Source organism: Gobio gobio, assembly GCF_949357685.1.
Source record: "Gobio gobio genome assembly, chromosome: 22".
Lineage (NCBI taxonomy): Eukaryota > Metazoa > Chordata > Actinopteri > Cypriniformes > Gobionidae > Gobio > Gobio gobio.
The window spans coordinates 17322702-17337023 of record NC_137118.1 but is presented as its reverse complement, the minus strand read 5'-3'; the positions used below and the strand labels follow the sequence as shown (position 1 = coordinate 17337023).

The 14322-nt window shown below is 39.0% G+C and overlaps 1 protein-coding gene across 1 annotated transcript; it reads left to right on the top strand.

The window, feature by feature from the left end:
* Positions 1 to 3272: 3272 nt before the first annotated feature.
* On the top strand, positions 3273 to 12430 carry LOC307119169 (eosinophil peroxidase-like; the record flags this gene model as incomplete). The annotated part of the gene is made up of 14 exons (XM_079805248.1): positions 3273 to 3279; positions 6352 to 6445; positions 6536 to 6711; positions 6813 to 6945; positions 7048 to 7177; positions 7268 to 7474; positions 7580 to 7937; positions 8077 to 8237; positions 8335 to 8593; positions 8685 to 8855; positions 9005 to 9242; positions 9505 to 9701; positions 10379 to 10432; positions 11517 to 12430. The coding sequence occupies 14 exons, from the start codon at positions 3273 to 3275 to the stop codon at positions 11960 to 11962; spliced, it is 2631 nt and encodes an 876-aa protein (XP_079661374.1). The 3' UTR covers positions 11963 to 12430.
* Between the last annotated feature and the right edge of the window lie 1892 nt (positions 12431 to 14322).

Below are 14322 nucleotides of genomic sequence, written 5' to 3'. Positions count from 1 at the left end.
GGGGTGGAGTCACCACTCTCCCGGAAGTGTGGGCTGTCGTGAGAGCTCGTTGGCAGCACAATTGAGCACAGCAGGGATGTTAATGGTCCGAAGTGACCTAAGATGCTTCTGACTGTAAAGGAGGATATGGCGGGCGAGTTGCAACATACGGGCGGGAGCGTAGACCACCTTGTCGGTTGATGTACGCAACGGTCGCAGTGCTGTCCGTATGGACCAGTACATGCTTGCCATGTAGCGGCCCCTTGAGGCGGCTCAGCGCAAGATGTACTGCTAGCAACTCGAGGCAGTTGATGTGCCAATGCAGTTGAGGTTCTGTGCACAGACCCAAGACTGCATGCCTTTTGTACATGGCCCACCAGCCGGTGGACGAGGCATCCATGAACACCACAGAATGCCTGGACACTTGTTCTAGAGAAACTCCTGCCCATAGAAGCAAAGGGTCCGACCACGGGCTGAAGGTTTGGCGACAGTACGGAGTAACAGGACCGTGCCGCTCTGCCATGCCCATCTCAGGACTCGTGGTGAAGCCAGTGTTGTAGCGGTGTTGTGACCCAAAGTCCCAACAGGCTGAGGTGACTGAGCACCATGTCCCTGTGTTCGCACAACTGATCCTGAGACTAAGCCAGTATGAGCCAGTCGTCAAGATAGTTGAAAACCACTGCTCGCGCTGTTTCACCCTCACCAGATCAAAGAGCATCCTCCTGAAGACTCATTCCTCAGAAACAGAAACGATCATGTTAGGAACAGCAATCGTTTGGCTCCGAAGCAGAAAGCAAAGATGTGGTGCATACACTTCCTTATTTATATCCACGCTGCGGGGAGGAGTGTGGAATGCGCAAACCACATGCCAATGTTTATTGGCTCGTTTAGTTTACACTCAAAGTAGATTGGTCTCTGAAAGCGATCCCCAATTCGCTGGTCAGTTCCGAGGTACGTCGAAGGTGACCGACTGAAAGGGAACCTCAACTTTGGGTTCGAAAAACAGAGGTAACTTTCAGGGTATGTAAGTAGCCATAGCAAGTCACTTTCTGAACATAACTTGCTCTGGAGCAGGTTATATTCCAGGGTTAGTTTGCTTAAGAGCTATTCAGAGGCGTGTTATATAATTAATATAGTTATATAACCAAATTTGTTATATAGTTAACCCGGAACACACTCTGAGTTGTCTGAACTTACTCACAGACTCGTTTTTGGAACCAGCATACCTCGAGTAAGCAAGGTTTGGGTTAATCAACCGAGAATTCAAGGTATATGTGACGGTAAGTTAACCTTGCTTTCTGGAATACCCCCCTGGTTGGGAGCAGGATTTCTTTCTTTCGGTCTCCTCACCCTTTTAAAGTGTAAGCGATGTTTAAATAATTAATTCATGCTGCAAAATGTCATGCTGTTCTTACTGAGTATTTTTGTCTTATTTCAAGTACAAATATCAGAAAAATCTAAATTAAGTCGAAATCTAAAATATAAATTAAGTGCATTTAACTTACAAGTATCTGTCAGTGGGGTAAGAAAAATAATCTTAATGGAAATGGAAACAATATTATTTTTCTTACCCCATTGGCAGATAATTTTCAAAATAAGAAAAATGCACTTACATTCCCCTATTACATTTAGCTGCTGCCACATTCTCTCTCTCTCTCTCTCTCTCTCTCTCTCTCTCTCTCTCTTTTTTTTTTTGCAGTTGGGAACCATGAAAATTAAACTTAATTAAACTAATTAAGAATTAAACTTATGTATTGACTCAGAAGTATGCAGACATATTTTTGTTGGGTGCTGTTGCCATGGTGAATAATAATTCCAGAGCTCCATTGATCACGGCTTTTCATAGCCATGTTCCACGTGCTTAACTCATTCAGCTATTCTGAAATCGAAAACTCAGAATTTCCCATCTCAGGGTAAGTCAACTCAGAGTTCAAGTTTTAACTTAGAGTTGGTTGAACCTCCTTATTGAAACGGGCTCCTGCTCTGAAAGGATCACAGACATCAACAAAAACATTGCTTAAGATAATAAAATGATTTATCTTACCAATATCTGGTGAAAATGTCATGCAAATAGCACCTTTAGAAATATATTTACTGAGAAAAATGGTGACGTGTTCAATACTTATTTTACCCGCTATAGCTAGGATAATAAATCTTATTGCTCTCTGAAAGGAAGGAAACACTTTCCATATCTTGTATTGTTGCCATAAAGGGCTGTGCGCATCCAATAAACTCCATTGTTTTTCATAACATAAAATAATACATTTCAATCATTTATGTTAAGTGATTCTATTTACGATAAATATTTTTTGTACTGTCTGTGTCGGGTTGTTGCCTGATGTCCTATGAATTAGCTCAATAATTTACAAACAGCCCATATACATAGTATATACAGAGACAAACTGTGGTATTAAGTGATAAATGCTTTATCACATCAAAAAAGGTGGAAATGGAACAAAAAAAAGAATAAAAAAAGATTAAAGCGGTAGTATGCATGTTGGTGACAAATAAAGGCTGTTATGAGGTTCGAATCAAGTCGAACATAGATTGCTCACTACAGTTAAAGAAATATTCCGTTCAATTCTGTCATTCTCATTCTCATGTCGTTTTAAATCTTTTTTGACAGCTGTGGTCGCATAACATAAGCAGCCTGCACATTCTGCTCTAAATAACTCCAAGTGTATTCCATGAGAGTAAGAAAGTCACACTGGGTGAGAGAATGACGATAGATTTTTTTCTTTTTTTTTTGATGAACACATCTTTAAGTAGTGCTGACAAGACAATTTCAGTAATTTCCAAATGTCTGTTTAGTCACTTCAGTCTGTATTTGGTCTGTAGCAGTATGACATCATTCGTAAACAAATTTCCAAAAGTAAAATATGATCCTCAAGCTTTAATAATCGTTCATATACTTTCCTTTGGCAATCAAATATTTTTATTTACTGTAAACTGTAAACCCTGACGCTCAAAATAGTTAATTGGTTTGAATAGAGCCAACTCAAATTAAACAAATTAGTTCAAACTGATTCACTTTTATGAGTTTTTAGAACTTTCTTTTTCTTTTGAGTTCACAAAACTGACACATTTTAAGTAATCAGAATTGTTTCATTGTTTTGAGTTTTATTAACTTGCACCTTATGTACACTTCATAAACTAAAAAGTCTAGGTTGAGACTAGTATATTTTATCCATCTGCACTGATAAAATAGATCAAATCACATCACCTCAGAGAAACGTCTCATCTTTTACAAAGCTTTAATAATAATTTCAAAAGTTTTAACTGACTGATACGCCATGGGAAGTATCCACAAAAATAAGTTAAATCACAACCCTTGAGCATCTCAGATCAAATACGTGACAGTTTGTAGTTCCTCTACGGTAATAGTAATGTCTCTGTTGAAAATTTTGTCTTGAGGTTTGCCTTCACTTAGCCAATAAAGTGAAGTAAGTTCCTCTAAATACTTTCAACATATCTGTATGAGAAAATTTCTGCAAGACATACCCCCCCCCCCCCACCCACCCCCTACCATATGATAATAGATGAAAAACATAGGCAGACTTTGTGCCCAATAAAAAAAAAATAGGGCAAAACCTGCTGGTAAAAAACATTAGTCACGACACTGAGTAATTTAGAGAAGGAAATATTTCCTAGCATGAGAGCTTCCCGATATCTTAGTCAGAGATTATAGGTCACTATATTTGTTAAACAATTTCAACTATTGTAGACAAAAGTGTCCATCATACATTTAAACTCTTTCAATATTGTTTAAAAAGCAAGAAGTTGTTTAAAATAATGTCCAAAGCTGAAATAAACTTCGAAGCAGATAGAACATAAGATTTTGTTTAGGATATTTGTCAGTATATATAATTCCCATATTTCGAAATAATACTTCGGTTACACTTCATTTTGATAGATAGTCCATTTTAAACATTCTACTAACTACAGTTGTGGTCAGAATTATTGGTCCCCCTTGGTAAATATGCCCTTGGTAAAAAATAAATCTGCATTGTTTATCCTTTTGATCTTTCATTCTTTCATAAAAATAAATCACAAAAATCTAACCTTTCATTGAAGTAGAAGTATTGAAATTGAAAAAAACATTTTTTTTTTGGCAGCAAACCCACCAGATGGCTTTGGTGCAAAAAGGGAAAAAAGTACCCCATGCCCACGGTTAAATATACTGCTGGATCTTTAATGTTGTGGGCCTATATTTTTGCTGGAGGTCCTGGGTATCTTGTTCAGATACATGGTATCATGGATTCTAGCAAATACCAAACAGATAAAAAAAATCTAAACCTGACCGCTTCTTCTAGAAATCTTTTAATGGGCCGTGGTTGGATCTTCCACAACAAACATCAAAATCAACACAAAAATGTGTCACTGAGCACAAAATGAAGCATCTGCCATGGCCGTCCAAGTCCCCTGACCTGAACCCTAGAGGAAATGAGTGGGGTGAGAAGAAGAGAAGAAGCACCAACATGGAGCTGGGAATCTGAAGGATCTTGAGGGATGGAGGAAAGGTCTCTGATCTCTTGTCAGGTGTTCTCCAAATTCATCAGGCATTATAGAAGAAGAATCAGAGCTGTTATCTTGGCTAAAGGAGGAATTGAAAAAAAGTATTGAATAAAAGGTATGCCAATAGTTGTCCAACATGTTTTGGACAAACATTTATTTCATAGATTTTCCCTCACATTTTCAATTCTTTTACTTCAATGAAAGGTTAGATTTTTTGTGAATTTTTGGAATAAAAGATCAAAAGGATTAACAATGCAGATTTATATATATTTACCAGGGGTGCCAATAATTCTGATCACAACTGTATAAGTAACTTGTCAACTACATGTCAACTAACTTTCATTATAGTATTAGTAGACTGTAGTTGACTATTAGGTTAGGGTTAGTTAGGATTCAGGTTAATAGAGTAAGTGCTTATAGTCAGTAGAATGTCTAAAGTGGAAAATCAAATTCAAGTGTTACTAAAATATTGAATGTTGCAAACTTCATATAAACAATCTAAAAAATCTTACAATTAAATCACATCATTTATAAAGTTTATACTATGGCATATATGCAGTGCTAGAAAGTATTACCTGTATGACTTTTATGATCAACAGAAGAAATGCATACAGTATCGGAATGACATGAGACTGGGTAAATAATGACTTTTTGAACTAACTATATTCTTCTAAATTATTTGTGTCAGTGTTAAGAAGCTAAGTACTACATACATCTTTAACTGTTGTTTTTGCATTCCTGTAATTTAGATTAATGAAGAGTAAATAAGTGTCAGACTGTCACCTCAAATAAATCAATAAATCAAACTCCACATAATGATAAATACACTTGCTGTGAAAAGGAAGAAGGAAGTAAACCTCTTAACCCCAACTAAGGCTTAGTGATGCTTAACAGAGCAAGGTTGAGGGATGGTATAAAACACGGCTGCTCCATCCAGTCAGTACAACACACTCTGAGTCTTGAGTCCACAACCAGAGAGCCTGAGACCTGCTGAGACCTGGTGAGAAATGCAAAAATTCTCTTTAAATGACTTTATACATTTAATTCCACTTTATATGCTGATTGCAAATACAAAGAATGCATTTAGAATAATTGTTACATAGAGTTCTCATTTTCGACTGTTGATTTTTTTTTATTTTAGAATAAATTGTTTGTATAATTTTTCCCTTTGTCCCCTAAAATATGTATAGTTTTAAAACAATTTATTTAGTTTAAAGTTAGATTAAAATGCCATTTAATACCATGTAAAAATAGCATTTTAAACTTAGCAGTTTTAAAAAGTTATTTATTTTTTAAAGTTAATTAATTATATAATGTATAAAAAAGTGCAATTTCCATGCACATAATGTATTTTTAAGTTTATTTTCTAAATGTCTCAATTTGTGTTTCAGAGATGAATTTTCCCACTTTTCTTTTTGTGGTGGGGTGCTGTTGTGCCCTTTCAATGGGTGGTAAGTTTACCAATCATGCCATCAAAAATCAAACAGCTAATGATTAACAATATAGAATCAAATCATATCAAAACACCTGTGTTACATTTTTTTCTGGTGCAAGAAATGTCATTGTGCTCGTTTAAGCTTTGCAGCTGGTGTGACATCCATCTTCTGGAGATTCAATTTCATGATGTATAACTACTGTGCATTGCTGCATTTTGCACACACAAAAAACAATAAAGAAAAAGAAAATTCATGAATCTGATTCTGATTAATTTAGTACATATCTATAGACTAAGTTAAGTTCATTCATTTACAGTCCAAAATAAATAAATAAATAAATGAATTGCAGGTTTCGCTAAAATGTGTAATTATTAGCCTTTCTAGGGCCATATCATGATGTAATGCCCTTTTCTTTTTTTAGCAGAAGAAGAGAGTCCCGGAAGACGTTTCATTCTAGATTCAATTGAGGAAGCAAAGAAAATAGTAGATGCTGCTTACAAGTATTCTCGTGATGAGTAAGTAAAGTATGTAAGGATGTTGCTCAATATTCCTGTGCCATCATCAGTCATTGATCTATTTATTTTCACAAATCTCCCCACATCCAGGAGTTTAGCAAGGGTGCGCAGAGAAGTCATCAAGCCTTCTGACAAGCTACGTCTGCTGAAACAGCCAGCTCGAAAGACAAGAGAGGCCGTGAGAGCCGCAGACTACATGGGGCAAACGCTCAGACTGATCAGTGAGAAAGCCCATCATGCACACAAGAGGTCCATCAATGCTACAGGTATGAGGACAAAAAACTTTGCAAAACTTGCAAACCTCAGAAAAGATCCATCACTGACTGATGTTCCATGCTAAAAACTGTCATTATGTGTTTTCCCATAGATCTGCTCACTGTAGATGAGCTTAATACGATTACACGTCTGACAGGCTGTGCGGCTCAAGCCCGGGCACCATCTTGTAGGACCACACCCCAGTTAAACAAGTATCGAACTGCCACCAATGTCTGCAACAACAGGTCTGTCTTGCCATCCTCATTCAGGGTAGTCTTAATCAAAGACTTTTTGTTTTATTTGACAAAGTGTTTGCCTAGCTAACCAACTAAATTTATCATTCCCAGGAGGAACCCACTACTTGGTGCATCCAACACCCCCTTTGCTCGCTGGTTGCCTGCTCACTATGAGGATGGCATCTCACAGCCCAAAGGGTGGGAACCCAACAGATTGCACAATGGTGCAGCGCTGCCCCTGGTATGATGGAGATGATTATGAATAGTTTACTGAACTCTATTTGACAAATAATTTACAATGTCTGAATTCTGTCTTCCTCATTGATTCCAGGTCAGACTGGTTTCCAATCGTATTCTAAGCACTGCAGATGCTGACATAGAGAATGATCGTGACTTTACCTTCATGCTAACCATCTTTGGGCAATGGGTTGACCACGATCTGACTTTTACACCCTCCTCGCCAAGCATTAGGTCCTTCAGCAGTGGCCTCAACTGTGATAATAGCTGTGAACGCTCTGAACCCTGCTTCCCAATTCCGGTCAGTCAAAGATTGTCCTTCTGTCAAAAATTGTCCAACGTTCTTGTCCAACTTTTTATAAATATATCTCCATGTTATCATGTTATATTTATTGTCAAAACACAGGTGCCTCCAGGAGACCAACGTCTGCATCCTGACACCTGTCTCCCTGTCTTCCGTTCATCACCGGCCTGTGGTTCTGGGAACACCGCCTATCTCTTTGGTGGGGCCCCCAAAGTTAGGGAGCAGATCAATGCTCTAACAGCTTTCCTAGATGCTGGACAGGTTTACGGGGCAGAGGATGGCCTAGCAAAGGAACTGAGAGACCTGAACAATGATGGTGGTCTTCTTCGTGTCAACGATCAGTTCCAGGACAATGGACGAGAGCACCTGCCCTTCACCAGAGTGGAAAGCAATATGTGTGCCACACGTAGGAGAACCCTCAATGACACCACACTAACAGAGGTGCCTTGCTTCACTGCAGGTCAGTAAATTTTTCATTCTTAGAAAATCTTATGCCTTTATATGCAATTATTAGGCGTAGTTGTCATTGGTAAATCCAGCATATAAAATGTATGGTATTGTATGGTATGTGGCAAATGCCAATGAACTCTTGTGTGTAGGGGATGTCCGTGTTGACGAGAACATTGCTCTTACCTCATTACACACTCTTTTCATGAGAGAGCACAATAGACTGGCTCGTGCCCTTCGTGTGCTCAATCCTACCTGGAGTAGTGAAACCCTCTATCAAGAGGCAAGAAAAATTGTGGGCGCCTACAACCAGGTAGTGTCACTCAATGAAAAGTGCATTATCACAAGCACAAGCAGTTACATGCGGAGTGCAACATATATTCATGATCAACCTCTCTTTTCTCTTTTAGATTTTGGTTATTAAGGAATACTTGCCGATAATCGTGGGCCCTGATGCTTACAATAGACACCTTGGACTATATCCAGGTTACAATGAAAATGTGGACCCTACCATTGCAAACGTCTTTGCCACTGCAGCTTTCCGTTTTGCCCACCTGGCCATCCAACCCATCATATTTCGTCTTGATGAAAATTACCAGAACCATCCTCAATTTCCAAATGTGCCACTCTATGAGGCCTTCTTCTCACCATGGAGGGTGCTTTTCGAAGGTGAATTTGTGAGACTTGGTGCAGCATACCTACCAAGTCTTAAATCTGTCTTCTTCAATATTAATTTATTTCTGCTTTGCTTTCTGCTTAGGGGGCATCGATCCTCTGCTCCGTGGATTGATTGGTCGGCCAGCAAAACTGAATACACAGGACCACATGATGGTGGATGCTCTTAGAGAGAGACTGTTTGCCTTTACATCACACATTGCTCTGGACTTGGCTGCCCTCAATATGCAAAGAAGTCGTGACCATGCAATACCAGGTAAATATTCTGGATACGCAACATGCACACCAAGTCTTTAAACCCTTTAAACCCAACCACATGAAGCCAACTCGGCTTCATGCTGCATTATCACTCCATGTGTTTTTGAGAGAAGACTTACCAGATATCCATCTGTTATTCCTCATAAGGATATAATGCATGGCGTCGGTTCTGTGGACTGTCCGCCCCTCAGAATGAGCAAGAATTGGCTGTGGTGATGAACAACACTGAATTGGCTCGCAGGCTGATTGAGCTCTATGGCACCCCTGAGAACATTGACATTTGGTTGGGAGGTGTTGCTGAGCCTTTTGCTCCTGGTGGTCGTGTCGGTTCTCTTTTTGCCTGCCTTATAGCTACACAGTTCCAGCACATTCGCGAGGGTGACAGGTAAAGATTTCTGTGCATTTAGTCCAGGGTTGTCCAATCCCACTCCTGGAGGGCCACTATCCTCCTCCAACCCAAAGTAAACACACCTGAAACTGCTAATCAAGGTCTTCAGGAAATTTCCAGGTAAATGCACTGGGGCAGGTTGGAACCAAACTCTGCAGGACACTGGCCCTACAGGAGCATGAATAGACACCCCTGATTTAGTCCATTAGACTAGTATGTGTTTGAGAGGTGTTAACGCCAGGTGTCATGGTGTGTTCAGGTTATGGTGGGAGAACAAAGGAGTGTTTACCACCAAACAAAAAGCATCGCTGGCCTCTATGTCGCTGGCCCGCATCATCTGTGACAACACTGGAATCGGCAGAGTTCCCAATGATCCTTTCCGCTTCACCAGTTCAGCCAGTTACGTTAACTGTGGGGATATCCCCGCCTTAGACCTCACCCCTTGGATTGAAACTGGTAAGGCACTATAGTTTATGAGCTCTTAAATGCTGGTCATACATAAATCTGGTCAAATGTGGTCATACATAAATCGTCTTCCTTGCAAATTTCTGCCTAAGCTTCTTACTACCTTTTTATGTGCTTGTAGAGTACCTAATTTATGGTAGGCACATATCAGGTATTGATAACATTTAATCTGTTTGCATGGTAACCATGGTTTGGTTCACCTGTGATTTGGTATTTGGCCTTCCAGGTAACGGTGGCATCAGCATATCAGACATTGGAAATGAGGTTAGACAAGTGTTTGTTTTCATCTAATTGCAAGCACAAAGAGCGAGTGATAATGTTATGCACATGATCTAATATGTATCTTAAAATGGCAATTAATTCACTGCAAAATCTCTAAACTATACACAGCTTGAGTAGCTTCTTCTTTGCTGTACACTGGACTGGTGCAGTGACATAAATCAATGCATTTGGATGTCACAACTGTCAAACAATGTTTTATGCTTGCACCTGAACTGCACCAACTCTTTGTACGCTGTTTAGTCCTTCTTTCTACCTTTTGCATGCTTCAAGGAATTTTGCTTGGGTTAGGGGCCTCTTTCACATTTAAAACTGTGATTTATTTTCCTTTAATGCAAACAGGTTAGGCTTATACTACAAACACATAACATCTATGCCTTAACCCTCAGATACAGAGTCCTTCCAAGGACCTCCAGGACCCAGAGGACCTCCAGGGGAATCTGGTAAGTTAGTCATACATCAAACACGCCCTCTAAATATCCTTCAACGAAACCGCCAAGCTCACTCGTTTTCATTATTAAAGGGTAACTAAACCCAAAACCAACTTTTTTTAGTTAATCTGTAATACTGGGGCTTTATTAATGCTGTTCATTGAATCGAGTAAATGTTTTGACATTTGAGTATAAAGTGTTTTAATTCTATAAAATATGGTGTAAAACCGCCAAAGTGCTGCCCTCTTAAGGTTGAACGGTGGCTACTGCAGTTGAATTTTCCTATTGGACGTTGTGGTACATCGTGACGTAGGATGGCACCTCCAACGGCTCACTATCCGCGCCCCTGGCACGAGCTCACCACGCCCTCAGAAATGTTTCCCCCAATCACATGATGAGAACGGCTTCACTCCAGTATGAACTGTCATGTTACATGAAGTAGAAACATTATGAATGAAACTGACTTGACACTTGCTTTAACATTGTAATGAAGAAAATACGGTTAAATAATGCAGCTGTCAGTACACGTCAGGCTTTTCTTGCGATATTATTGCCACCCGTCATGTGTACATATAATTTTCATACATGAGACGCGCTTTCAAACCCTGACACGCAAGTGGTTGCCGCGGACGCAGATAGATTAGGTCAGTTCTCTTGCGCGGCTGCTTCACTAGCATCGTCTGCATCGGGAGTTAACGCAGTTTGAGCCAGCGGTTCGCATTGATAAGGCTCCGGGTTTGTGTCTACAGACAATCCACCCTCCTCCACTTCAGGTGAAGGTAGGAGAAATGACCGCTCTGTTGCAAAGGTGGCGTCACTCCAGTCATTCTCCATCTTTGCGACTCGCGAGTCTGACAGCTGTCAATCAATCCGTCACTGCGGGTCTCAGGTGCACGCCCTCCGCTCAGCCCCGCCCTCGGTTCGTCCCCTCTTTCTCCGCTGGGCTCTGCCCACTTTTCCAGCATTTTTCAAAATTTGCCAGTGGGTGGAGTTAAACTCTGAGCAGGGGTTTACCCTTTAAGCCAGATTACAGAACTAACCAACAGAGCCAACATTAAAAAAAATTTAATTTGTATTATTTAATATATTTCTCCAGGTCCACGAGGTGTAGCAGGCCCGGCTGGACCTCCAGGACCCCCAGGGCCCCCTATTAATACCACAGGACAACATTCTGCCTTCTTTGCTTCTTTTGCCACCGCCCTTCCGTCCACTGCTAAAGTGATTGTGTTCAGTCGGGTCCTTTACAATGGACAGAACCATTATGAGCCAAAATCAGGGAAGTTCTTCTGCCAGATTCCTGGTGTATATGAATTCCAGTTCTCATGCATAGGAACTCGGGGTTTGGGCACTGTGACCTTAAAGAAAAATGATGCTGTACAGCTAACTGCTGAAACTATCAACATTAATACACGATCATTCGCTGAAGGGAAGGTGGTTCTGAACCTACTTAGAGGAGACAGTGTGTGGATAGAGGCTTCTCGGGGTGCTAATGGTATAGCCCATTCCAGCTATTTCTCTGGTCATATTCTTTTCCCTGTGTAAGACTATTACTTATAATAGATTATTTTCCTTTTATGTAGCTGTAGTTTTTATTTATTACAAATGCAGTAGCGTACAAATGCACATATCCTGCGGATAAGAATAACCTGAAAAAAGCCTATAAAATGCAAATTGTAAATCTGATACTTTCCATTGTCTTTTAAACACTGATTTCTTTCTTACTGTGATCTCTAAAGTAGTTGTTTCTGTTGTTGTTGTTGTTGTTGTTTTTTTAAATAAGATGATTATGATGACTATGTTAGCTATGCAAAATTAAGTGTTCAGTTATACTTAATGTTTGAATTTTGAGTAGTTTAAAGCTAAATGATTCATAATTTAGGAACATAGACTTAACTGCTTATGCTCTGTATGTTGATAAATGTTGTTTTTTTGTTTTGTTGTCAGATTGCAACAAAAATATTCTGTAGTCCATTCTGTGACAGTTACTTATGTGTATGCTTTAGCAAAGCGAAATAAACAAATAATAAAAAAACATGTATATATTAATTCATTGATATATTCATTCATTCAATTCATTTAATTCATTCAATTCAATTCATCAATTCAAACTGATTCTCAAACTGCCCGCTCCACTTTCATCATGGATATAGGCCTTTTTGCCATCCAACGAAAAAATAACATGAAATGAATAAGAAGATCCCGATTACAGAAAGTAATAGCAGAGTTGGGTAAGAATCTAATCGTATTGCAGTTTTTCTTGATTGCATTAAAGCTGATTCAGTTTGCCCAATTTCCCAAACCATTCATTCAGTTCACAAAACAGACACATTTCTCAAAACACTTTAACAATGAATAAACATTAGGTTGCACAACTGATGACACAACAATCAGAATCTCTGCATCACACAAGGTTTTTATACTTACACACATTTAAATGAGGGAAATGTCACTATTCTATGTACAGTTAACTGTAGCACTGTACAGTGGAGAAATGACTGCCTAGGCTAGGGATATAATCTTGTATCAGAAGACCAAGAAACTGCTATAGTAGCCTTCTTTATATACTGTAATGAAATTGGCCAAATGTGCAGAGGATGCTGAAAGTTTTTTGACGGTACTGTAATTGACAGTATACTATTGTGGTGCACACCAAGTTCAAATACAATAATCCGGTATAGGAACTTTTCTTTTCTAGGGTTTTTCAACTATTGCAAGTTTCGTCTTAGTGCTTTGATATTATTGTATTTCTTTCTAATGTTAGGAAATTCAAAAGTTTTGTTGCTCTTTAATTTGCACTAAAACGTGATTTATACCATGCAAGCAGCCTATTTAATATTAATAAAACTGCTCGTCTTCTTTAGGGATACAAGCGCAGAAACATTTAGAATCTGTTGATGTTTTTCATTTAGAGTATCTTGACTTGGTGCCATGATGGATATTGAAATTAAGTTATTTTATTTTTAATTTTAGGCTATGAATCAAAAATCGAATCAGAGCTGTATAGGCTTATATTAATACAGAGGCGATTAACTGATATCCTAGATGCCCATACACCACGTTGATCATTATAGAATATTTTTTCTTCAGTCCCCTTAGATCTGAACACACTTAATTAATGCAAGACTATATCTAATCAGTGGCCATGACCATTATAGAACCAAGCAACCAACTTAACTTCCTCTAAGCGTAACTTTACATAATCATGCCGTGGTTTCCCATGTACACGTAATTAGAATAATATTACAATGATCAGGAGTTGAGACTCACCTTATTTAGATTGGTCTAACAACTTTTTGTTGCTCTAAACGACAGACCCATTTGGTCTACTAACCTCTATAGTCTAAGTATATGTAACTAATGCCAATGTGTTAGTCAGAGCTCTAAAACATCAAGGCAACGTGTTGTGCGCCCTTATGCTTCACCGAAACTGTGTTTTAGTCCGCTACTAACCTGAACGTAGATATGTGGTGTTATGAACTTAACGTAATGTACTAGAGTTAATAATTCCAGAGTAAATCAGAAATAAATCAAATGCCACAATTTATTATTAGTCAGGTAAATGCCAAAAGATAATCCATACATAACATCAAATGCTCTGAAGTAAAGAGTAAAAGATGGACACCTGACTCCTGAAAATTACATTCTAGAAGACACTCAGGCTGACCTGTGTAAAGGTATGTGCCCTGACCCTTCTGCAACATCTCCTTCAATACCAGACCAAGACAGAAACCTTTTTCAAATGTAAACATGGGTTCACAATGGGAATTTGCATTAATCAAGTCTCCAGACCTGTAGTTTACACCTTATTGAGGACAGGAGGTAAAGACCAATTGGCAGAGGACACACCTATCACAATAAGCAAAATATCTCTAAACTTTTAAAACGTCTCAGTTACATATGTA